This window comes from Oryx dammah, unplaced genomic scaffold (assembly GCF_014754425.2).
Source record: "Oryx dammah isolate SB20612 unplaced genomic scaffold, SCBI_Odam_1.1 HiC_scaffold_17, whole genome shotgun sequence".
Lineage (NCBI taxonomy): Eukaryota > Metazoa > Chordata > Mammalia > Artiodactyla > Bovidae > Oryx > Oryx dammah.
The window spans coordinates 40,041,497-40,068,849 of NW_024070201.1; the positions used below are offsets into that span (position 1 = coordinate 40,041,497).

A 27,353-nucleotide genomic window follows, 5' to 3' on the forward strand; every position below is an offset into this window, starting at 1 on the left:
TCCTGAAACACTTGGCTGCTGGCTATCAGCCCCATTCCCTTTCCCCTAAGCCAGTTTGTTAAACACGGAAAGGCACTTTGCAGGGTTTTCCCCTTTTCTTCTCAAAAAACCTTCTGTATAGCTTCTGAACACTTAAATAATTCATAGAAGATGATTTCTCTTCATCACATGCTTTACTATTTCCACGAATGCTAGTAAATTAGCCCACAATGTATTTCTAAAAAGGTTAAAATGGTCAGCAGGCTCCTTTGTAAAGATTCCATTAACCATTTTAAGATGGAAATGAGACCCTTCAAACTCTAATTCTAAAATCCCCACTGAATCTTTCCTTTCCTACAGTTGAATGCAGTCAAATTTCCAGTACATCATTCAAAAACAAACTCCTTGAAAGAAATTTCTAACCTTTTTCCATAGAGAAGCTGTTTTTAATTTCTGCAATGCTCTTGAAGGGTTGAGAATGATAAGAAAGCAGTGTAGGTACTAGCTATCTTTCCTTTACTATGATGTGAGAAAAGAAACAGCAGTTAGCAGTGAGAAGGTGGAGAAATGAGTACTAGGCTTGCAACTGGAATACTTGAATCTGATCCCAGTAGTGTGATCTACTAACTGTGTGACCTCAGGCAAATTATTTAACTTGTATGAGCCAGTTTCTTCATCTGTGAGATATGTTTAACAATATCAATTTCACACAGCTGCTGAGAACTAAATAAAATAACATGTTAACGAGAGCTGTAAGGAAAAAAAATCCATGAAAATTAAAATTTAAGTATTACTATGATAGATTTTCTCTGTCTCCATTTTAATCTACCAATCCATATTTTCCCACTCAAGTTTCTTAAGATATAGGTATGGATGTCAAATAATTATGCTGTTTTTGAACCTACTTAAAAACACAAACTTATGTTTTACCACTGACTTCATAATTTCTATCACTTCCTTTTAAAAGATCCAATTTTCAGACTATAAGCATCATAGCATTTAGCTAATATAGTGGTTTTTTGTGCACCTTCTCTCCATAAGATGAAGCATAATGTTGCACTTTTTATCATCCCTACTTCTAACAAATACATAGGGCCTGGTTACAGCTTATAAGGTAAGGCAAGGTGAAGTCACTCAGTCATGTCCAACTCTTTGCGACCTCATGGACTTCTCTGTCCACGGGATTCTCCAGGCAAGAAAGAATACTGGAGTGGATTGCCATTTCCTTCTCCAGGGGATCTTCCCGACCCAGGGATTGAACCTGGGTCTCCCGCACTGGAGGCAAACGCTTTAACCTCTGAGCCACTAGCTGTGGAGGCATACAAATGGAGAGATGAAGAGTGGGACCCTCTTACAAACTAAGAGGAGCAAGTGCATTCATATTAGAGCTTTAACCTTTAGTAATGGTCCCGCTGGTTACTAGTTACTAGCCATATGGTCCCACTAGTTACTAGTTACTAGCCATATATGTGTTTTGGGGAAAGTCATTCACCCTCTATGAGTTTCAGCTTTCTCATCAGAGAATATCAATGTCTATTTTATTAATCTCACAGAAGCTTCAGGTGAGACCAAACAAGTGCTTTGAAAACTAAAATATAAAAATATAAGGGGTAATATTAATATTTGCCTTTCAGACTAATGCAAAGTATTTAGGTTTTCAGCTATTTCCCTTTTAAACTTGAAGAAATATTTTTGTATCTTGCACTTGTTTGTCCTGCTAATTCTCTGGCTGGTTTTAGTTTGATATTTTATGAATTCTTTTATTAAGTCTCATACAATGTTATGTTTTTGTTGTTGTTTGTCCAAGTGCCCAAATCACTTCCATTCTGAGATCATACAATTCAGAATTTTTAGTTTATATCTTGCCTGAGGCTTCCTTCAAAGAAATGTGGGGGAAAAGGTCCCTTTTCTTTCTCTGACTTTCCCAGTTAGTTATGTACTTTTTAGGGGGTGTAGGAATGGTGCACCTTGGAGTAGGTGATGGAAGAAAGGGAAAGAACGCACAAATTAAATTTTTTTCTAGGCACTGAATATAAAACTTTCTAAAGTGCCTGGCCTTTTTTTGTGTATTATTTGCCATTGAAACTATTTCTTTTCCTTTTTAAAATTTTGTACTATTATAATTCTTTCCTTTAAAAATATTCTTAATTTCTTTCTTTTTAACAATCATCTCACCAGAGTCTGGACATCATTCCAACACAGGTCTAAGAACACTGCTCACTACAACTCATCAAAAATGAAAGCAAAGAAGAGAGAAGATAATCTTATAATCCAGGATGCTACAGGTAATCTTAGGAAAAAGCATTTCTCTTAGCTGATTCTTCTCAGCTAAAAATTTAAATGAACTGATAGAAAAGATTGAGGCTGTTTCAAGAAGCAGCCTTTTTCTTTAAAGTACATACATTTATGTCCTTCCCCAGAACCTTCATCTGCAGCATAGGGCTCTGCTTTGAAATACATGTACTGTATTTCTCCCCTACTCTTGCCACTCTCATCATATTCACTGTCCGTTCCAGAGTCTTCTTCTGCTGTATCCCATGTCTCCTTTTTCCCTTCATTCGCTTTAGTTCTTCTACTACTCGTGATGCTGTGAGAGTCAAGTCCATTAGCCAAAGGGATCTGAGCATTATCTGCATTGCACAAAGTATCACTGCTATGACTTGAGCTAAGAATATCACTGTCCACCGAACTTGTACTCCTGTCATTATTCACATCTGAATCTGATCGCTCTTCAGATTGAAAATTTTCAGGATCAGAAGTCTGCATATGCTGTTCAAGTTCTCTATTATCCACTGAGGCCGAGGAGTCCCTCTCATTGAGAGGTGATTCAATGTTTTCAAAGTCACTTGTCTCAGTACTCTTGCTGCTGTCCCCATTATCTCCCTCCTGCTGCTGTTGCAGTGACAAGCTTTTGAGTTTTTCAGTGCTTTCTTCTAGAATAGCTTCCACAGACTTTAGGCTCCCTGCAGGTCCTTTGACTCTTTCACAGTCATCATCCACGTTCCCAGAGTCACCCCCAGCTTTCTGATATGCTGTCCTTTTGGAATAAGATCCTGGAGATTGTTCAGGTAGCAAAACAAATAATCTGATTGTATTTGCATGCCGATCCAGGAGTTTCCATAAATGAGAGTCTGTAAAGGCCATCTGGTAATCCAAAGTCTCAGAGCTTTCAACAAACACCTAAACAGTAAGTTAAAGAGTTATATTACACCATTAATTTTGGGGACAACCTCATTCACTGTAAGAATAATATCACATCAATATAAGATAGTGCACAATAGATTATAAAATTTGAGATGATAATGTTTCTAAAGGACATATATATTGTTTTTGGAGACTAAAATAAACTTTATGTTCATATCTCCTTTTAATTGGCCATAAACTGTCCTAAGATAGATGGGGCACACATGTGTGTGTGTGCCTGTAAAATCTCTTGCTTACTGGAACATTCATAAAAACATCTTGGCAATGTAACACCAAAATCCAAGTTCTATAAAAAAATGTATAAACTGCAAGGAAACAAACATGAAGAGAAAGTTTTAGACTAAAATACACTTGAGATATTACGGACTTTATTCAGATTCTGATTTGAGCAAATTTCATTGAAAAAAAAATTTTAAGATAATCGGGGAAATCTGAACACTGGCTAGATATTGGTTAATATTAAGGCATTTCTGTTAATTTTTTAGGTGTAATAATATAATTGTAGTTATTTTAAAAGAGTTCTCATCTTTTAGAAATATACAGTCATATTGCTCATAGATGAAATGATATGATGCTGGGGATGTTTCTGAAATAATCGAGGGGAAGTAGTTAGTTACATATAGATGAATCAAGACATAATAATTATAGAAGCTGGCTGATAAGTACATAAGGGTTCATTACACTATTTTCTGCACTTCTGCATATATTCAAAATTTTCTATAATAAAATTTAAAAAACTGAAATGCATATATATATATATCTGGCAATTATGAATAGCATTTTGAATTTTGTATAAATGTTATTCAATAAATGTTATAAATGAGGGCTATAAGCTAACCATTTAAGGGAAAAAATTAAGTTAGATCCTTCCCACTCCTTATCCTAAAACAGTATTAGGGTAGATTAGAAATTTTAATGTTATATATAAATACCTCACAGAAGTACTGGAAGAAACTAGAGGTGAATTAAAAATTACTCATCAAAATTAATAGAACAATATAAAAAAAGGGCTAAATGTGATAAAAGATCAAGCTTTCCTAAGATGAAAGAGACTGGAAATAGTGATAAATAAAAGATGGTAATCGAGGAAATTTTGCTACAGTTTATCCAGAGTAAACCAACAGCATTAGGAATAAACACATGAAAAATGATATGATGGAAACATAATGATACCAAGGGATGCAACAAAAAGACCAACATGAACTTTCTTTTTCCTTCTAGAGATAAATGAGTAGGCAAAGAGAATAACATGGGGTGAACCCAAGATAAGAATTTTCTGTATACCAGGCATGCTTCAGACTCACCATGAAGTACCGCTTTATGGGAGGAGCTCAAGAATGAACAAAACTCAGAGGACATAATCATTGTGACCTGAAGTAGTCATCAAGGTTCCACCAGAGAGGCAGGACTAATCGGGGGCTTGAAAAATAAATGTAGGGAGATGGGGGAAAACACTACATGTTGGGGCGGCACATGAACAAGGCAAAAAGGAGAACCAGCAAGACTCACTTAGAAGACAAAGAAGCATGATCTGACCTGACGATAAAGACAGGTAGTTCCTGGAAGGACGTGAGAATTTAAAAGGTAAATTTCAAGACAAATGGTGAACAGCAGTATAGAAAATAGTAATGAGAAAATAAAAGACATACCTTATTACTTCTAAAAAACCCTTCCGCTTTCAGGGTTTTACTGGGCACGGTGAGAAGGCGCAAATCATTGTAGCAGCGTTCCAGCACTATTCTCATTGTTTCAGCAGGTAAATGGATGGCCTAAAATCAAAGCGATTTAATTAAAAAGTACTTTTTCAAAATATCTATGCTTGACTTGGACATTTGGGAAAATAAGACACTGCTGAGTTCTTAAAAACAGCAGAAAGAAAATTAAGAGAAAAATAATCTTACTAGAGATTTACAAATTAAAAAAAAACATTAGTCCTATCCACTAACTAGGCTGTAAATTAGGAGAACAGAGTATCACTTATAAATGTATGCTCTGAAACTATTTTAAAAGTAACAATTACTCACTAAAAGTTCTATTTCTCCCAAACTCATGAAGTAAATGAGGTGATCTGCCAGAGAAACTGAATAACTGACTGTGAGAACTGATGTCAAACCACTTAACTTCTTGACTTTTGATCAGGTCTTCTGTATTGTGTTAATACTTCTACTAAATCAATTTTTTTTCTGTGTAAAATGAGATTAAATTAGTAGGTAAATTTTAAAATTCCATGTCCTTAATTTTTGGTGTCACTTAAGAAATTTCTCATGAAACAAGCAAATAAAAATAATTTACATTTTACAAAGCCTCATTTGTATAGTTAATGATGACTAATTCTGAGGCATCCTAGTTATAAACACTAAATTTCTTGGCATCCTGTTTGCTGTCTATACAGACATATTTTTCCCCAACAAAATTATAAGCTTCAGGGAAGAAAACACATGTGTTTCTTTTGTATTCTACCTCAGTGCTCATATTCTAGACTAAACTATAAAACAGAGCAGTTAATCATAAACTATGACTTCAAATTATGATTTATTTCCTCCGATGACTACTGTGGCAAAAGTGTTAGAACTAATTTTTTAACACAGTAATAATAACTAACTTCTATATAATACTTCACATTTATTTTCACAAAAAGAGCATTTACTTATTTTACTCATGTTCACAACAACCCTGTTAAAATAGGCATTAAAAAATTCCAGATGAGATAAAAGACAATACTACCATAAAATGAATAACTAGAAATGACTGGAAACTGGAAGTTTTTTGACTTGTGATTTCTGAACAATTTCCACCACTCCAAAGGACCCTACCGCTGCTGCTGCTAAGTCGCTTCAGTCGTGTCCGACTCTGTGCAACCCCATAGACGGCAGCCCACCAGGCTCCACCGTCTCTGGGATTCTCCAGGCAAGAACACTGGAGTGCGTTGACATTTCCTTCTCCAATGCATGAAAGTGAAAAGTGAAAGTGAAGTCACTCAGTCGTGTCCAACTCTTCGCAACCTCATGGACTGCAGCCTACCAGGCTACTCCGTCCATGGGATTCTCCAGGCAAGAGTACTGGAGTGGGGTGCCACTGCCTCCTCCCCAAAGGACCCTAAGTGGGGTTAATTTTGCCTATATTTGTGTGCTCAATGTTCTACAGAATACAAGACGCCTGAAAGGATTATAATCATTTCTCTGGAGTGAAACAGTTTTTCTATCCAAGGAAATCTGAATGTTTCATCATGTTTTTCAGTTCAAAAATTCTGAATAAGCCTATGCTCTTTACTATTAACTCACATAATGTGATTGATAGCAGCTTACTCTTCTACTTCTATTCATTTATCACTATCTTTCTGGTTACCCCAATGTGAAACTTCTCAGGTCTTCTGTGTTCCTGCTTGCTCTAATATTTAGCAACTGCAAGTGCTGCCAATTTTATTTATAGATTCACTCTTACAATCTCCACTTTTTTCATTTCTGGTCATATGTGTTCACCTAAATTATTTCAACAACCTCATCTATTAATATGTTCCTGGCTCCTCCCTCAGCCCACTGGGAACGCTAGTCTGGAATTGCCAGAATTACCACACTACAGCATAGCTCTCTTATCATAACACTGCTGTACTAAGAAAAACAACCAACCAACCAACTTACTTCCTGCTGCTTATACTAAACAGAGTCCAACTTTTCTGATTACATTTAAAAACCTGCCATGAGATAGAGTGAACTTGTGTTTCCAGGTACCTACTTTACAACGATCAGGCCAAACACACACGTCATTGCTACGTGCTCTTGCTTCACACTTCTTATTTTCACATTCAGGTCAGTCTGTTTCTTCCATTATGAAGCGTCCTTTTCTCTCAACTATAGTCATCTCCAAGCTATAAATACATTGGCTTCTTGAGGTAAATACTGGTTCCTACATCTTATAACTATTACACAGTGCTTTGTACATAGCAGGCATTTAAAAATACTCATTGACCAATTTTAAAACTTACCTTTGAAATAAGCTGTTTGAACTCCGTAACTGTTTCATTTAAGTAAGCTCGAACAGTGATAGGAGCAGCTACAGATTCTGCCTTTAGATCAACAACATGAACTTTCACCATTACTTCTGTCACATTTGAAAAACACAGAAACACATATGGAGGTTCTTTTTTAAAAAGGCATTTCACATTAGCAATGCATTCTAAATGTGTTTCTAATAGATAGCAAAGATAATGTTTTTCTAATTGTCAAGATGGTAGATGTGTATGTTAACATGCATAATAAAATTAACACTTCTTTCACAATTTATCACACTACAAATATATATAAAGAACTAAAAAATAAAGCTAATAAAAAGGTTCTTATAGATCTTTCTAAACAAGGCAAAAGTCAAAACGTGATTTTTAAAAATACATGCTTTGTTTCCTTCTAAAATATTAATACCACCCCTGTCAAATTTTTCAAGCATCGTAAAAATACATATCCAAAGTTCTAAAATATAGAGCAAAACCACAACACTAACATAAAATAACTAGAGAAAACAAATACTGAAGGGGACATAGCAGCCCTACTTGCTTTTCACAACATTCACTAAACAATTCAAGACCTTGTTCATAATCAAAGACTTCTTCTCAAAATAATATTCTCTATATTCTATGGAAAATTCAACAGAAAAGCTTTTGGTTTACATGTTTGTTTTCTGACTTAAAAGTTTCATGTTATAACTTAATGCCATCTTCTCTCCTGTTTTTAGGAAATCACATATAACTTAACTTTCAGTCACCAGAAAAATAAATGATCTTCAACCACCAGATTTGGCAGATATTCTCCAGCTTTAACTGTTTTAATCTCTCGTATGTAGTACATGTCAATCTTCCATTTCCCCCCATGAAGCTAATCTAAATTTGAATATTATTCTAAAGTATTGATTATTAAACAATAAAGGAGATTATAAGTGTCATAATACACAACAACATTTAGAGTTCTCTTTCTAAAAAGTGAGTTATTTTGCTGACCAATACTTTTATCATAATTTCTACAGTCTAGTTCAAAAATAATCTGAAAGAAAATGCTCCAAAGGGACTCTTTATGGATAGAGCGGAGTATGACGAAGAAGCTCTTGAAAGAATACCATACTTAATCTACTTTGGAAAGAGGAGGCTACAAAAAAAGGAGGTGTGGAAGATCCACAGAAGAACAGAATTTGAAAGAGTTATGGAACCATGTCTTCAAGGAGACTCTGAAAGACTCTACTTCTGAGACTTTATGAGAATTATACTGTTTTGGGCCGCGGTCCTCTCTATAAAGAGAGAGGCAGCGGCAGAGGCAGAGGGAGGAAGGGAGGATGATTTAGTACTGGAGAAGAAAAATCCTACTGAAGACTTTAATTTTGTTTTTGCTTTGTTATTTGTTTTTTAAATTTTGTGTATAGTTTTTTGAAAGTAGTCTAGAATTTAATGCCAGGTTTGTGGCTCACTACTTCAAAACCTATCAGAATTATTATACATTCTGAGAACATGTAAAAAATTTAAAAATAATTTCTATAAACAAAAAACTTTATGAAAATGTAAGTTCTTTACAATTCAAAATACCATAAAAATGCTTACCTCCAGGTTTATAAGACTGGAAAACTTGATCAGGTCTTCTTGTCTCCAACAGCAGATCAAACATGTATGTTGACTTGACTCCACCTAGTAAAAGACCCATTGGAGTATCTTCTTCTCCTTCATATGATCGTTCAAGATAATCATGAAACTCATCATATTTAACAAGACGACAGCAATCCATGGGTATTACCTCTTCTAAATCCATCATCTGAAAGAATACAACACCCAAGGAAAAAGGAAAAAAAAATTTTTTTAATCTGATATGTAACTGTACTAACAAGAGGTCCTAACAAACAATAAAGTCCATATATATTTATGATTTACATTAAAGCTCAAAGGCATGACTTAAATGGTATTTTAAAATAACCATATTTCATTATCCCTCAAATTATACAACCTATATACTAATATATTTTAAAGACTTAAAAAGTTAACATTCTAAATTTTAGATGCATTCAAAATTAATACATTGTAAGCTACTGCTTTATAACTACTAAACTGGAAACATAAGAGGAAAATAACCAACTAGAACATGCATCTTTTGTTATCTTAATCCAATCTGGAGAAAAACTGGTAATTCATTATCTAGTAGTGATCTTCCTCAGCACAGGAGGACAGCATGCCTTGCTGAGCTACCACAAGGGCCTTCCTGTCTTCACAGGTGCTACCCGACTCTTCTCTGAACCATCCCCTGCAATCTAAGCCAACAAAACACCAACAAATCAGGGATAGGAATTTCTATCAACAATTTTCCCTCTATTCCATGTCACCTGTAGACGGCATACAATCCATGCAATATCACTTAAGTGGGAACTGAATCTCTCAGAGAAACAAGAGTACAGCTCCTTAGAAGTATTTAATACTCATCCAAGGTTTGTGCTTACTGGTGGCTCAGATGGGTAAAGAACTGCCTGCAATGTGGGAGACTGGATTCAACTCCTGGGTTGGGAAGATGCCCTGGAGGAGGGCATGGCAACCCACTCCAGTACTCTTACCTGGAGAATCCCCATGGACAGAGGCACCTGACGGGCTACAGTCAGAGGGGTCACAAAGAGTCGGACACAACTGAGCAACCAGGCAGAGCACAGCATGAACCTCCCGGCAACACAGGGTAGGACTGCTTAGAAGTATTTAATACTCATCTAAGATTTGTGAGTATGACTTTAAAGAAAGTGCATAAACCTTGGTTTGTCTCTACTGCCCTCTACTCTTCACTCACTCACACCCCGAAAATGGAGTTTTACCTTTCTTATGTAAGATCAATTTCTCTTTTCTATTTAACTCTTTATCTTTGTGAGCTTTTACTTTCTATTTTTAAGACAAGATTTTTTCCCCCCTACATTAAAAACTGATGGAATAAGAGAACCTACTGTATAGCAAAGGGAACTGTATTCAATGCTCTGTGGTTACTTAAATGGGAAGGAAATCTAAGAGAGGGGCTACATGTAATACATATAACTGATTCACTTTACTGTACAATGGAAACTAACACAATATTATAAAGCAACTATACTTCAATAAAAGTTTAAAAAAAAAAAAAAAAACTGATGGACTGTAAACTGCCCTTACCACTATCACTGACTGACCTGTGTAAACCTGTTTAGATATTTTCTCCATTTTAGTCTAATTTGGTTTCACTATTATTTTGCTTGCAGTCTACCACTATGTTTAAAGGATTTTTACTTTAATCAGGTGAAACCAGAGACATTTATTCATTTATTTTTTATTCATGACTATACTCATCCAATTTTGACTAGGTAAAAGTATTAGAAATCCAACTGTGAGCAAAACCAGGGCACTCTTCACTCTTGTTAAGTGCTTACAATTTACTGAGGGACAGTAACACTAATTAAAAGTCACAATTAAGTATAAATTTTCAATAATGATGAAATGCTATGAAAGACCAGGTATGTAACAGAAGTTCTCAAATTTTGTGTGTCCAAAAATTCCACTTGAGGTACTTGTTTAAAATGCATGAATCCCAGGAGCCAAAACATAAGTTCACATTTATCTGCAAGAATTAGTTTTTTCATAGGAATGTGATTCTGGTGCAAGTTGTGCTGGGTTACACATAGCACTCTGAGAATAAATGCCAGTGATCTTATGAATTATTTTTACTTTTTTCATCGGTTCTATTCATAATTATAAATGAAATGATGCAGCATGCAATTTTTTCTCTAGGTTTGAACTACTGTCCTTTCTCTTCTCTGTGCCAAGGATCAGACCAATGAAACTGTGAGCACCAGTCAGATATTTAGCAAATTTTCCGGCAGGCTATGAAGGGGATTCCTTGGCACGTTTTTTCCCACTGCTTTTTCCTCCTGTCCTTCAGCTCTCTCTGGGGACTCAAGCTCGGCCAAAACTAATGAAACTCAGGCCCTGATGTCTCATTGCAAAAACTCATTGAGAGACAAAGCCATAAGAGGTGGATTTGTTACATCCAGAGAGAAGCCACTCCAGGGTGTAAACCATCGACAAGGGCAAGGGCTGGGGCCTCAGAATTAGGTTGTGAGGGGGTGGAATTAATGAGTGGGAGGATCATCCCTACCATGGGGGACCCACCCACTCCTCCCTCTTTTGACCTTGCCTTGGAGCTGTCCTGCCACCTCTGGGTGTGTCTGTTGGCTTATAGACTGGGGATTAAGTACTTGAATTTGACTTGTCATCTTGGACCCAACTGATTTTAACTGGTTTACATTATACCCTTGTTGGAGAAGGCAATGGCAACCCACTCCAGTACTCTTGCCTGGAAAATCCCACAGATGGAGGAGCCTGGTAGGCTGCAGTCATGGGGTCACTAGGAGTCGGACACGACTGAGCAACTTCACTTTCTCTTTTCACTTTCATGCACTGGAGAAGGAAACAGCAACCCACTCCAGTGTTCTTGCCTGGAGAGTCCCAGAGACGGGGGAGCCTGGTGGGCTGCCATCTATGGGGTTGCACAGAGTCAGACACGACTGAAGCAACTTAGCAGAAGCAGCATTCTTAGAATAAAATAAAATTTCTATCCTGAGAAAATCATTTAATTTCATTTTATGCCACTCTATTCTCATTCCAATCCCAAAGAAAGGCAATGCCAAAGAATGCTCAAACTACCACACAATTGCACTCATCTCACACGCTAGTAAAGTAATGCTCAAAATTCTCCAAGCCAGGCTTCAGCAATATGTGAACTGTAACTTCCAGATGTTCAAGCTGGATTTAGAAAAGGCAGAGGAACCAGAGATCAAATTGCCAACATCTGCTGGATCATGGAAAAATCAAGAGAGTTCCAGAAAAACATCTATTTCTGCTTTGTTGACTATGCCAAAGCCTTTGACTGTGTGGATCACAATAAACTGTGGAAAATTCTGAAAGAGTTGAGAATACCAGACCACCTAACCTGCCTCTTGAGAAATCTGTATGCAGGTCAGGAAGCAACAGTTAGAACTGGACATGGAACAACAGACTGGTTCCAAATAGTAAAGGAGTATGTCAAGGCTGTATATTGTCACCCTGCTTATTTAACTTATATGCAGAGTACCTCATGAGAAATGCTGGGCTGGATGAAGCACAAGCTGGAATCAAGATTGCTGCGAGAAATATCAATAACCTCAGATACGCAGATGACACAACCCTTACGGCAGAAAGTGAAGAGGAACTAAATAGCCTCTTGATGAAAGTGAAAGAGCAGAGTGAAAAAGTTGGCCTAAAGCTCAACATTCAGAAAACGAAGATCATGGCATCTGGTCCCATCACTTCATGGCAAATAGATGGGGAAACAGTGGAAACAGTGTCAGACTTTATTTTTTGGAACTCCAAAATCACTGCAGATGGTGATGCAGCCATGAAATTAAAAGATGCTTACTCCTTGGAAGGAAAGTTGTGACCAACCTAGATAGCATATTGAAAAGCAGAGACATTACTTTGCCAACAAAGGTCCGTCTAGTCAAGGCTATGGTTTTTCCAGTGGTCATGTACGGATGTGAGAGTTGGACTGTGAAGAAAGCTGAGCGCTGAAGAATTCATGCTTTTGAACTGTGGTGTTGGAGAAGACTCTTGAGAGTCCCTTGGACTGAAAGGAGATCCAACCAGTCCATTCTGAAGGAGATCAGTCCTGGGTGTTCTTTGGAAGGACTGATGCTGAGGCTGAAACTCCAATACTTTGGCCACCTGATGCGAAGAGTTGACTCATTGGAAAAGACTCTGATGCTGGGAGGGATTGGGGGCAGGAGGAGAAGGGGACGACAGAGGATGGGATGGCTGGATGGCATCACTGACTCAATGCACATGAGTTTGAGTGAACTCCGGGTGTTGGTGATGGACAGGGACGCCTGGCGTGCTGCAATTCATGGGGTCGTAAAAAGTCGGACACGACTGAACTCTTTCTCACTTAAGACATTCTAAAAACAATGCCTCCTTTTTCAGCTTCTTGATCACGCACTTCTTCACCTTAGTTTTTACACACACTCTTTCTCTAGTTTCTTGCACAGCTGTCTCCTTCTCATGGTTTAAGCCTCAGATTAAATAACCTTAATATACTTCTGAATTACTTCATAGCATCTAAACAATAAGATATTTGCAAATTATCTTTAAATATTTAAATACTGTGGTGTTTAAATATTTTGTCCATTTTCCCCCAAGGGGGATTATAAACTTCATGAAGGCAGTGAGCCTATCTTGCTCACTTTGGTACCTCTAACACTTCATGTTATCTTGTTCATTCTAGTTATCTTATGCCTCATACGGTAGTCATTCAATAAGTATCTGCTACAGTGGTGCTACTGGTAAAGAACTTGCCTGCCAATGCAGGAGCCATAAGAGACACAGGTTCCATCACTGCATTGGGAAGATCCCCTGGAGGAGGGCATGGCAACTCACTCCAGTATTCTTTCCTAGAGAATCCCATGGACAGAGGAGCCTGGCAGGCTACAGTCCACAGGGTCACAAAGAGGAGGACATGACTGAAGTGACTTAGCAATAAAAAACAAAAACAATCTGAATATAAAGAATTAAAAAAAAAAGAATAAACAAATATCTTTGTTTCTAATTCTATTTTTGAGTTCTAGAAAGCTTAACTGGCTTTCAGAGTGAGAAAGTTCTCAAAAGCAATGAACCACATTTCAAAGAAAAGGTATACATTGATAGGATTTAATGTGCTACTGCAAGTGAAAAAAAAAAAAAGCTACTGCAAGTGCTTATACTACTATTGACTATAATAAAAACCTGGGAAAATGTTAGTACCATTATCTAAGATATCAATAATTAAATGCCAACAGTAAAACTAAACATACCTTATAAGCCATTTCTACTGCTTCCCTTAGTGTCTTATCTTTATGAACCTCCAATTTATTTTCCATCATCACTTGTTTCACAGGATGCAAACAGAATAATTTTATCTAGAAAATGTAAAATATCATCATTAACTCAATAAGTCATAAATCAAATTACTTCTCTTGTAGACAGTATTTATATCAAATTATTATAATTCTTAAAACATGTAATTGAGATCACTCTCCCTTGGGTCTCAGAGAAGGCAATGGCAACCCACTCCAGTACTCTTGCCTGGAAAATCCCATGGACGGAGGAGCCTGGTAGGCTGCAGTCCATGGGGTCGCTAAGAGTCGGGCACGACTGAGCGACTTCACTTTCACTTTTCACGTTCATGCACTGGAGAAGGAAATGGCAACCCACTCCAGTGTTCTTGCCTGGAGAATCCCAGGGACGGGGGAGCCTGGTGGGCTGCCGTCTATGGGGTCGAACAGAGTCGGACACGACCGAAGTGACTTAGCAGCAGCTCCTCGGGTCTATTTATCTCACTTAATAACTAATACTGTCCTGCTATCAAAAATTCAAAATCACTCATTTTAACAACTATATGTTTCTATAAGCATGTATCACAATTTATGAAATCACTCTCCTACTGATATATATTCAAGTTGTTTTCAATATTTCCCTTATTTGGAAAATACTGTGGAGAATGCCGTGGTAGTCGAAATTTTTACTGGACTGTAATTATTTCAGTAGATAATATTTTCAAGAGAATCATATGAAAGAATATAAATTTGCTTTAAGGCTCTTGATAAATGTAACGAAAATACCAGACAAAGTTTTATAAATTTATTCTTATAGAAGAATGTTACAAAGTTCATCTCATTGTAACCTTACCAGCACTATTATCACTACATTACTATTTTTTTATGCATAAAATAAAATCACTTTACCTCAGTAATATAGTTGGTTACATTGCTTAATGATTACACAACTCAATGAGTAAGTTTTGAGAAATGCAGTTAAGCAAAGTTTAACAGCACTTTTTAATTAAAAGTAAATTAGGAAATCCAACCTTGCATGTATTGCGCTCAATTTCTCGTTGCCTCTTTTCTTGTTCTTCCAGTTCTCTCTCTCTCTGCACCAAGTTTTTAATATGTTCTGGATACTCATCTACTTCTAGAAATTCTATTAATAGTAAAAACAGGGTAAAACAGTGCCACTGAGACGGAGCTTCCTTTATACAATTTTATTCTACTATATTTCCAGAGAATATACTTCTACTACAGCTGTTATTAAAATTTATTTCAATTACATCAATCTTTCAACGTGGAACACAAACTTCTTCCAGACAAGGATGAAGAGGTTGCTAATAATAACACAAGGTTAGGTCTCAAAAGAGCCAAATCTTTAGCTATATACCTCTTGGCTCCTGACAACTCTAGCAGGTAAATTAAGATTTTTGGAGTGAAAAAGCCTCCCTTAAACTTGAACATAAAAGCACTTTTGATTTCAAATAGTGCTATCAGGAAATTGTGCAACCTTAGACAGGTTTACTTCTCCAAACCTTGGTTTTTCTCAGCTTATTAATAGCACCTACCACAAAGAGTTATTACCTGGGATATAATGAAATGTAATAAATACTGTTGATACTCTATTACTACAAATGGTATTTATTTTATTATTATTCACCAATATGATCATCTTTCCTTTGTTGTCAAAGTAGTCTTTTAGCTGCCTCTTTTAATAAGGGAGGCACCATTCTTTTTTTTAATTTATTTATTTATTTTTGGCTGCACTGGGTCTTTGTTTTTTGCGTGGGCTTTCTCTAGTTGCGGCAAACGGGCTACTCTTTCTCGTGGTGCATGGCCTTCTCATTGTGGTGGCTTCTCCTGTTGCAAAACACAGGCTCTCGGTGCACGGGCTTCAATAGTGGCAGCACGTGCACAGGCTCAGTAGTTGCAATATGTGAGTGTAGGCTCAACAGTTGTGGCAATCAAGCTTAGTCGCTCCATGACATGTGGAATCTTCCCAGACCAGGGAGCGAACCCATGTCCCCTGCCGTGGCAGGTAGATTCCTATCCACTGTGTCATCAGGCAAATTCCCAGCTCCCTTCTAATAAAAAAACTTCAAATGTAACTCAAATTGTTAAAAGTGACAGTATGAGATTATGACACTGTTTAATAAAGCCAATGATTGCTGGGGATTAAAAAGGGAGAACAATTTATATTAAAAAAATAATCACTCCTCTTTGGAAAGTAAAAATCCACTGTCTTTACAAATGAGCTCTAATTTTAAAAATATTCTGCATTATACATAGAGTGTCCCCTGGTGCTTTATCACAAAACTAGAGTTGGGGGGAGCAGACAAAAGAAAGTTGAATTATTGCACTATTGAAAACATATGGGATACTGAGTGCCACAGAAGATACATGAACTATAATCCTGGTCCTACCTCCAGACAGTTATGACCTTGGACAAGTCACTCTTTGGGTATAGTTTCTTTATGTGTAAAGTGAGAATGAACACTTCTACTCTGAAATCTCTATTCTGAAATGAGTTCTCATTGTAATTTCTTTTTTCTCTTTCCTATAATTACATTGTAAATTACTGAACAGCTCCTATACAGCAGTCCCTGAATCATATCATTGGTGAAAAGATAAATAAGTCCTAGGCCTTACAACAACTGAATTCACAATCTCATGAGGGTTTATGAAAATGTAAACATGAATTAGACTGCTTAAAAGACTTACTTACAGAATGGCAATTTCTAAACAAAGGAAATATGTTTAAATCAAAGACAATAATTAATTGTGAAAATATGAGCAGACATCACCCGTCTATGTATCTCTATGTACACACACACACATCATACACCTATCTGCAAATACTGTTTCTGTCAAGATCAGAGTTAGCAAGAAAACATAGGAACTGTAATTTTTTAAAGTGGCAATTACAAAAGGAAAAAAAGGAAGGCAAATCCACATGCTTTGTATACAGCATTATTTTTAGGATTCTTAATAAAATTAAAATATAATAAAGAATGCATACTCAACTCTTAAAATTTTACCTGCTTTTTAAGCAAATAAGCAAAAATATTTAACTCTAGTATGAAACTAAATGCTTAAAATTTTATCTCAATTTTCTATAACAATGCTATAAAATACTAAAAAAAAAAAAAAAAAAAAAAACTATAACATCCCCATTTCACATATGTGGAAAGTAAGACTTAGAAAAGTTAAATAAATAATTTCCTCTGGGACATGCAAATTGTGAGTTATGATGGCTATACACATCAGGGACTGTCATCACTGCACCAAACTACACAGAATACAATCTTATTGGAAATAAATATCCAATGTACATAATGCAGAGTAAGTTAAGTTTTGTCTCTTAGTGTGCTACAAAAAAAAGTTCAACTTTTTCCCAAATACTTTTACCAGGTAGTATTACCTCAAAACTATCTTTATAATTAATTCTCTACACATAAAAAATTTAATAGTCCTATCAAAGTAGTTATCTGGGTTTATAAAGCTTGCAAAAAAAAACACCTTGTTTAAAACACAGACAAAAATCAAGTCACTATATGTTAACATACTTGCATTTCTTGCTGGGTCCTTCAGTCTATATATCAGCATATAAGCATTTGTGGAGCTAGTAAAAACATAAAAACAATTAATGGGGACAAAAAGTTGACTGTAAAGATTCCATTTCCTAGCATCAAATTTTTACTTTAAATAGAAGTTTTTTGTTTCAAACAATTAAAAATAATGTATTCTTGAACAGGTTCAGATTTAAACATTCTAGGAGAAGACAATAGCACCCCACTCCAGTACTCTTGTCTGGAAGGTCCCATGGACGGGGGAGCCTGGTAGGCTGCAGTCATGGGGTTGCTAAGAGTTGGACACAACTGAGCGACCTCACTTTCACTTTTCACGTTCAAGTACTGGAGAAGGAAATGGCAACCCACTCCAGTGTTCTTGCCTGGAGAATCCCAGGGACGGGGGAGCCTGGTGAGCTGCCATCTCTGGGGTCGAACAGAGTCGGACACGACTGAAGCGACTTAACAGCAGCAGCAGCAGGAAAAAAGACTACTTTGACACATTCACGAGAAAATCCTCTGTCTTCTTTTGGTAACATAGTAAAATCTTCAAAAAACCTTTGTTCTTGAATGACTGCTACAGTTAAGCCAGTAGTCAGCAAATTTTTTATGGAAAAGGGCCAAATGGTAAAAGCCATAGGCTTTGTGGGCAACTCTGCTGTTGTGGTGGGAAAAGATGAACATACAGTATTTAAACCAATGAGCATGGTGGTGTTTCAATAAAACTATTTTCAAAAACTGCAGGCAAGCTGAATCTGGCCCATAGGTTACAGCCTGTCGACCCCTGGGTTAAACCTTTTTAATGCATAAAATGTTGAAAAGCTTGTAATTCTAATTTATGAACAGTAAAACCAGCAAGTTATTTACCTTGCAAAAGCACTGGAGTAATATCCTCTGCTTCCTGAAGATCCACCGTGTGTTTTCTTAATGTCCTCTTGTGTTATCTAAAAATTGTTACAGTACTTACTTTTTTTGGTATGATCTAACACCTTTATGTCAATATGAACTCAAGTTTTAACCTCAGAGTTAAATAGACCACACAGATACCATTTCTCAAAATGTAATCATAATCAGTGGCTACTAATGGCCAGTCATTTCTAGTCCTCTTAAATAGGCAGCCCACATGAAGGCTTAAGCCAAGAAGAAAACTGGGAATCTATCTCTACAACACTCAACAAGTTCAAAATAAAACAAAACAAGGAGATAACAACAATAAACAAAGGAAATTTACTGAAAACAAAAACAAAAGACTGATTAGGTATGTGTCTTCAAATGCTTCACTGAACAGACTCTCTCCCATTTTTAACAAACCCTTCTACTGATGAGAAACATCCCTACTCTTGTCTTTCAGAATAATAATCTTAAAAAATTCCTCCTTACCCTGCTGACATGTTGATCATTGAAGCTGTACCACTGCTCATCACTGAAAGACTTTATGCAAGCGTAATAATGGCCACCAGCAGCACTCCCTGAATGAACCATAACGGAGAAGAGCTCATAGATCAAGGAATTCTAAGGAAAAAAAAAAAAGGAGCTCAGAGCAGAGGAGAAACACAAAACCATAATTTGTATATTTCTTATTCTCTACTAAAACACAGTGAGGTAGTATGTTAGTTGTCCTATGTATTTATGGCAAATCAACTTTTCCCCAAGATCATTAAAATGGTAATTCATCACATAATTTTATATACCACAAGTTTCATTCAACATATTCCTTCACATTTTAATTATGCTATAACCTTTAGAACAATGCATAACTGAGATATAAATTTATATATTTATCTAAAAAGAAGGAAATAGTCTGAAGCAGATCTTTTAGAAGCAGATGCTTAACACGAGACTATTCTGATATGCACATCAAAATCAATACATTTCAACTAACATTTTAAAAAATTCACATAAGATGATTTTTAACATCTTCTAGTGTATTTACATAGTATATGTAATACACTAATCTATTGATTTGATGTCTCTCAGGTATGCGAAGCTGGTTCAACATCAGAAAATCAACCAATGTAAACCAGGCTAAAGAAGACAAATTATATGATCATCATCAATTGAACCCAGAACAGCATTTGGCAAGATCCAAACCCATCCATGATAAAGACTCTCAACAAACTAGGAAGAGAGGAACATCCTCATATTGATAAAGAACATCTACAAAAAGCCCATAAAACCTATGAAAGAGCCAATATCATACTTAATGATGAGAGACTGAATACTTTCCTCCTGACACTGGGAATAACAAGGCAAGAGTGTCCTCCCTCCCCATTCCCATTCAACACGGTATGGGAAATCCTATGCAGTGGAATAAGACAAAGCAGGGAAAAAAAAAAAGAGAAGACGCAATTGTCTATGTAGAAAAACCAGGCAAGGGGTGGATTTAGCTCTTGAGCCATAGTTTTCCAACTCTTGCTTGAAAGCAATGATCTTTATACCAAGTTATGATATATCTGCTACATTATTAATCACAGCAATTCACACTCATCTATCTGCCCTGAAAGAAACAGATAATTTTAAAAGGTAAAGAGTAGTGGTAATGGTGATGAGAATAATGCTCTTGGTCTAAAAACAGATTTATGCAAGTGAAACTCTTAAAAAAGGCTGTATTTAATATGACTGTATTTAATATTTTAATTCATGATCAGTCTTCACACTGGCAATTCATTATTCACACCATGCTCAATACATTTGATCTGTAATTCTACCCTCAAAAAAGTAAATTACACAAATGTGAAATAGTTTGAAAAATCTTAAAAATCACTGACCTAGTAACAAAAAATAATTCTATCCTAGATATTATTCAGTCTTGTAGTTTTAAAATTATAATCCATGGAATTATATCATTTTTTGAAGTCCCTTAAGGGCTGTCATAGGGCAGGGGAGGAAAATTGAGGGGTTCCCTATCTAAAAAAAATTAATTCTCTTATTGTTTCAGAAAGGATGCTACAGCCAGAATCTTTTAAATTAACAAATCTAGCCTAACGCTTTCCATTTGCTATATGAGAAAACTCTGATGTAAGATTTAGAGCCTTGCTGTTACTTCAAACGCCAGTTACAGTTCAGTGTCTCAAAGTCAACGCTCCCACCTGCAGGCAGTCTTCCCTAAAGTTTAATTTTGATCATATATGCCTAAAAACAGTAACAATTAAATTTTTTAAAGAGAATTATAATAGCAGCTCAGCAATTACTTTATTCTGTCTTTCAACTAAAAACTACAAATTATAAAATACCTTCTCAAGTCCAGGTTTTGGAATCTTTTCAGTTCCGCTATTGTTTTCAAGGCAGATTCCTTCATCCACACCGTCATCATTGGAGAAATCATTGCTCATTTGATCACTGTGACAACTGCCTTCATTTTCTGCTCCACTGTCAGTGCAACTTTCAGTCTGAGGAGATTTCTTAATAAAACATAATTATCTTACAATTATAAGGCAAACAGAGGGAAAATATAAACATTTTAATTTAAATGCTGTGAACTTTTTTCCAAAATTTAAGATACTATTGCTAATAAAAAATACTTATTCTACTTTAAGCAAATTTATTTTCTCTTAAAAAAGTGAAACCTTAAACAAAAAAGTGTATTTTAAAACCATTTCTGTTAACCTCCTTATTAACATCCTCTATTAACAAATTATTGATTCAGAATTCTACTAAACCTCATTTATGCTTACAGTTGCAAAGTAACAGTATAAAACTACCATTTCTTTCATCAAAAACCATAAAAGCAGAGAACCTAAGCTCCAAAGTGAGCTTCTGTTGTTCTCAAATCCCAAAAGAATACCATCTCCTTTCTTGAAGAAAAAGTTCAATTCAGTTTATCACTATGCTAGGTATTACAGACAATTAGAAAGAAAAACAATATACTGTCTCTCTCAAGAATTTTATACTCCAGTTATAGGAGGTAGAAATGCAACAGTAAATAATACTTTTCCATGCTTTTATGATTTTTAAATCTTTCAGACAAATTTAACTTAAAGAATTCTTCCTAGAAATACTCAAACAACTCCTTCCTCCCTTCTCCTTAAATATTTTAAATACATAGTTTAAAACTCTTCTCTTAAACTCTACATTCTAAAATGTAGGCCCTTGATATGTTTAAGGTGCTGCATAGAAGTTCTTGAATTAACCAAGCAATATGTAGTAAGTACCAACTTTTTGCCAAGAATTTTGTTGTAAGGATTACATCTAACATATAGTCTTCATTCTTCAAGAAAGTCTGGTTCAAGGAAAAATGGAAATGAAAACCAACTTTAGAATTCTACATGAAGTTCAAAGAGATCATTCCCCAAACCTCTTTTAACTAAGCCAGAACACCTACTCTTCTCTCAAGAAATGGACCTATAATATCCTCAAAGTTCCTGTCAAACCTTCTATCTCAGTTTTTTTCTCTTGGAAAATACTTCCTTTTACAAGAACTACATTAGGAATATAAGAAGACCAATCTAATACTGATCTCCAAGTAGGAAATCTCCTTTGAAAGTTTGGTATACTATGGATAGATTTCCTAGCTTACGCTCAAGTGTTTGAGATACTATTTCAAATTAAACCTTTCAAAATATTACCTGGATACAGGTACCATTCAATGAGTACTATCTATAGTACTATACTCTATCTAACGCAATCTCTTCTTAGAAAAGCTATAAAAATCAATTACCATCCTTACTTTACAGACAGGGAAAGTGAGGCTCAGAAAATAATTTGACTCTTAGTACTTAAGAGCATAAATAAAACTTGAGAATGTTTGAAATTATTTTTGAGCCTCTGGGAAAAGGCATTTTTAAACTACTGTGATGAATTCCAATCAGAAAAAAATGCTTTATGGCAGTTTTGAGAATAAGAAAGATTGATCACTCTGTAACAACTATGTTAAATGGCTGTACATATTCCTAATAACTAAATCAGAGGAGTTTCCAAACGAATAGAGTGGGATATTATGAATCCTTTACTGGATAAGGACGGAGGAACCAGAGAATTTGGGGACGTCAATGAGTAGAAGAAATCAATTAGCATTATCTGTAGCTATCAAAGTATCATTCTCAAACTGTATTTAATTTTAAATTCTTTATCTTAAAAGTTTTAATTTAAAAAACTAATTAAAAATATCTTTATTATCTAGGTTTATAACCTAGCCAATTTATGAGCTGGTAAACCTTAAGTGGCTTCCCTGGTGGCTCAGCAGTAAAGAATCTGCCTGCCAATGCAGGAGACATGGGTTCAATCCCTGGGTGGGGAAGATCCCCAGGAGAAGAAATGGCAGCCCACTCCAGTATTCTTGCCAGGAAAATCTCATGGACAGAGGGGCATGGTAGGCTGCAGTCCATGGGGTCACAAAGAGTCGGACATGACTTACTGACTAAACAACAACAGCAAAACCTTAAATGAGAACAACCCAGAAAACATAATGCTTGAAAAAGTCACTAAGACAAAACAAGAAATTTAAGGCCACATTACCCGTTTTGCTTGTTCATTCAATACACTGTATTTGTTCTCTGTTTATCATGTACCAGAAACACAAATGCAGCCCATCTCTAGACTGCTATGTTTCAATAACTAAGCAAGTTATGAAATATTAGAGACTGGTGGTCCAGTGGCTAAGATTTCAAGCTCCTCCTGCAGGGGGCCTGGGTTCGATCCCCGGTCATGGAACTAGAGATCCCTCACGCTGTAACTAAGATCAAAGATCCCACATGCTGCAACTAAGACCTAGCACAGTCAAATAAACAAACATGCTTTTTAAAAAGAGAGAAAGTTATGAAACATAAGATTCTCACTCAAATAAATAATTCCAGAGTTTAATATCCTTGTTCTTTTCAAAGAATATCACATTACTCTGATCAAAAGTGAAGTATAATTTTTAAGTATTTACCTCATCCTCAACATCAATAAATGTACTCATATCTAGTTCCTCAGGAAATGTCATCCGATCATTCAATTTAATCCTGTGCATGGTTGTATAGTCAAAGTCAAACCTTTTCAACTGTAAGGTCAGAAGATAAGGGAAATGCAAAAATCGAAGACCCTAAAAAAAAAGTGGGGAGAATCTACTGAATACTGAATATTATCTCAGATAATTAGACCCTAAAAAAAGTGGGGAGAATCTACTGAATACTGAATATCTCAGATAATTATTAATTTCTACATGGCATCTACCTTTCGTGCATCACACTTCTTCTTACAACGTTCACAAAAATATTGATTTGGGCCATCCAGGATTTCTGGCTGAATAAATGCATGCAATGCTTCTTCCTAGTTAGAAAACAAATTGTTGTATAATTATTGTGAAATATTATAATGTTAATGATAAAGTCCTGAATATAAAAAAATTGTAATTACCAAAATACTCATAAACAGAATGGCTAGAAAATTAAGAATTCAAATGCAAAAAAGGGTAAAAAGTATCAACAACAAATGATTTTATCATTATAAAACAGTAAAAAATTACTTTATTTCATTCTGTATGAGTGCTGTTTCCTGGTCTTGCACATCAGTCATCTGTTTAATTTTCATAGACTTTACATTGTGATTTTTGGCTAAATAATCTAACAGATCCTCAGTCTTTAGATTAAAAAGTAATTCCACACTTAAAAAAGCAGTTGCATACCTCACTGCATTCTTCTTGTAAAAGGAGACTATTTAAAACTGCACAGTTAAAAACACAGTGCTCTGAAGTGTACACTATCTATACACTTAAAAATCTAATAATTTTCTTTCATCACTATATTTAGGGTCAGTTAGTAATTCGCCACTGTACTAATTAGCAAGATTGAAAACCATTGTGCAGCCATCTCTGCTTGTCAGATACTGCTCCACTTGAAAATGTATGAGAGCTCCTGGTCTGTTCACCTAGCGGAACCACGTGGTTCTCTTTTTCTCCATACAGCTTTAACACAGAAGCCAGAAACCTGCATAAGTTTTCAATTTTTCATCATTGACTTTTTGCAATTAAAAAAGTTTCAGTTAGTACAACATATATGATTGGGGATTCCCTGGTAGCTCGGCTGGCAAAGAATCTGCCTGCAATGCAGAAGAACCCAATTTGATTCCTGGGTCGGGAAGATCCTCTGGAGAAGGGATAAGTTAGATAACCACTGCAGGATTCTTGGGCTTTCCTGGTGGTTCAGCTGGTAAAGAATCTGCCTGCAATGTGGGAGACGTGAGTTCAATCCCTGCGTTGGGAAGATCCCCTGGAGAAGGAAACAGCTACCCACTCCAGTATTCTGGTGAGGAGAATTCCATGGACTGTATAGCATATAAGGTTGGATTGCACAATTTCATTTGATATCACCTTTATTCCTCACACATGGTCTAAGGACATGGTCTGACAATATTTATTACATATAAAGAAAAAGAAGTGCCATCACTAAGACAAAATATCTTCAAAAATTTTTTTGCTATAGAACAAGTTGTTCCTCAAAAGATAAATGAGCTTGATCTGGCAAAATGGAGTTAGTGTAAAAACAGCTACCAAGTATATAAAATTCACACAACGCCTGGTATAGCTCGTTTTGGAATACGATTTTAAAAATATGAAAAAATATACAAAATGCTTCTAACTTCACCCATCTCCAATTTTGTCCTCAGAACACAAAGCATTAATGGGTGGGGGAGGGGGACCCAATAGCTGGCTTTTCTCCATATATTCAAGTATTTTACAGGAGGTCATAGAAAAGAACACATTTAGAAAATGATTTTTTCCCCTTCTAGAGCATATTTTAAGTATGAAAAAGGCAAATTCTTCAAAAACATAACAGCAAAAGAAGCTTTAAGAGCAATCACATCTACAGCTTAACACAGACTGATAAAAATCAGTTGAGCTTTCCAAATGGAAACTGAATTAGTACAACACTTGATATATTTTTTAAAAAGGGGGAGAGTGAGAAAATTATGTAACTCAAATTCTACTTTATGAAACTATACATATGTACTGATTTCTGGCTTATAGTTCACAGCCAGAGCTATAATTTTTAAAATTTAAAATCCAGAGAAACGTTTGAACAACAGAAAATTCCCTTAAACATTTTACCCAGACTCACCAGCTTTTAACTTTTTGCTACCTTTGCTTCATCATTCTCCCACCTACAGTCACATTATGTGTTTTTCCAAACCACTTGACAGCAGGTTCATACACGCTTTCCCTGTTAATTTTCAATGTGACTTTTTAAGAAAAAGGATATTCTTATAAAAACAAAGGAGTTAATCAAATTCAGGAAAATTTAATATTGGTAATTTGTCAGTCCATATTCCAATTCTGTCAATTATTCTAATAATGTCCTTTACAGTATTTCTCTCCATCCAGTACAGAATCAAATCCAGGAACAAAGTCTGTATTTGGATGACCGCCTCTTCAGACTCATTTTATCAGAACAGTTCCAGAGCCTTTCTTTCATGACATTAACAATTTTTGAAGATGCCAGGTTATTTTATAAAATGTTCCACAATTTGGGTTTGTTTGATGTTCCTCACGGTTAGATACAGTTTATGCCTTCCTTACTAAACTACTACGTAAGTAATGATGTATTCTTCAAAGGGTATCACAGTCAAAGGGCATGATGTCCTTAACATCCCTGTTGGTGATACTAACTTCAATCACCTGGTCAAGGCGTTGCCCAGCTTCTTCACGATATAGTTATTACTTTTTCCTCTTTCCAACTAATAAGCAATCTGTAAGGTTTAGCAAGGTGGAAATTATTGGATTGTAATCCAATCCAATTATCCAATCCATTATTGGATTCTTGCTTAACCCAAATTTTAATGTTTGTTTTGTAAGTCAATTTGAAGATCTTTTACTTTTAATAGGGAATTTAAGCCCATCCATATCTAATAGGACCAATGGTTTGCTCCATCTCAGTCACTATTGTGTATTTTAATTATTCCATTAATGTTTATTGTTTTTTTCTACATGGTGCTTTTCTTCACTGTTTTTCTACATTTTCTTTTGGTATTTAAGAAGGCTAGTAATTTTGTTTCAGTTTATTTATATACACTTTTGCTAGTATTCTTAACCCTTCCTCCTCCTTTTCCTTAAGTTTTTAGTGTCTAGACTGCCAATTTTAAATGGTACCCTGGTCTCCCCCATTTAATTGTCTATGACCTCATTCTATATCCCCTTTTCTTTTTTCTTTTCCTTTTTTAAGAGGCATTCTTTGTACATTAAGATACAGTATTTCATACTTTCTTCTATCATGTCCTCACCCTTGTTTTATTTAGTCCTTCAGTTCAGTTTATTCCTTAATTCTACAACATATTAAATGCTCACAGTCCTTTTGCTGAAGCTTCCCCAGTGGTCTCTTGGATGGGTGGAGCTCACCCTCTAATAAACTCAAGGTTTACAGATAAAATCATCAATGAGTCCCCCAATATTCAAAGTTTGATTTTCTACTGCCATAATAATTGAAGTAAAATTTGGCTAGATAGCAAATTCTTGGCTTACAATTTTTACTTCCTTGAAACTGCTATTCTATTGCTATGACTTGCATGTTGCTCTTCAAAAATATGATGCCAGTCCAATTTATCCTTCAAGTTTAAAAGTCTATTAAAATATGTCTCAGAGTTGATCATTCCAGATCTGTTTTTCCAGGCATGTTGGGGGTGGGTGGGGGCCCAAAGGAATCTTTCAAAAAGTTGATTAAACTTCCCCAATTCCCAGAAAGTTTTCCTGGATTATAGTTTATAAGTTTTGCTCTACCGTGTTTTTATTCTTCACATAGTCCAATTATATCGGATTTCATTTGCCAGTCT

The 27,353-nt window shown here is 35.7% G+C and overlaps 1 protein-coding gene across 2 annotated transcripts in view; it reads right to left on the bottom strand.

Moving 5' to 3' along the window:
• The window catches only part of USP47 (ubiquitin specific peptidase 47), a 105,113-nt gene that overhangs the window by 12,899 nt on the left and 64,861 nt on the right, over positions 1 to 27,353 (bottom strand). For both annotated transcript variants that reach the window (XM_040258370.1, XM_040258371.1), the window contains 12 exons: positions 23,766 to 23,861; positions 23,482 to 23,634; positions 20,846 to 21,013; positions 18,993 to 19,124; positions 18,480 to 18,556; positions 17,610 to 17,665; positions 15,087 to 15,199; positions 14,035 to 14,139; positions 8,762 to 8,969; positions 7,166 to 7,281; positions 4,833 to 4,952; positions 2,382 to 3,159 (listed from right to left, as the gene is read on the bottom strand). In XM_040258370.1, the coding sequence (XP_040114304.1) occupies positions 2,382 to 3,159; positions 4,833 to 4,952; positions 7,166 to 7,281; positions 8,762 to 8,969; positions 14,035 to 14,139; positions 15,087 to 15,199; positions 17,610 to 17,665; positions 18,480 to 18,556; positions 18,993 to 19,124; positions 20,846 to 21,013; positions 23,482 to 23,634; positions 23,766 to 23,861 (2,122 nt within the window). The remainder of the gene's footprint in view (positions 1 to 2,381; positions 3,160 to 4,832; positions 4,953 to 7,165; positions 7,282 to 8,761; positions 8,970 to 14,034; positions 14,140 to 15,086; positions 15,200 to 17,609; positions 17,666 to 18,479; positions 18,557 to 18,992; positions 19,125 to 20,845; positions 21,014 to 23,481; positions 23,635 to 23,765; positions 23,862 to 27,353) is intronic.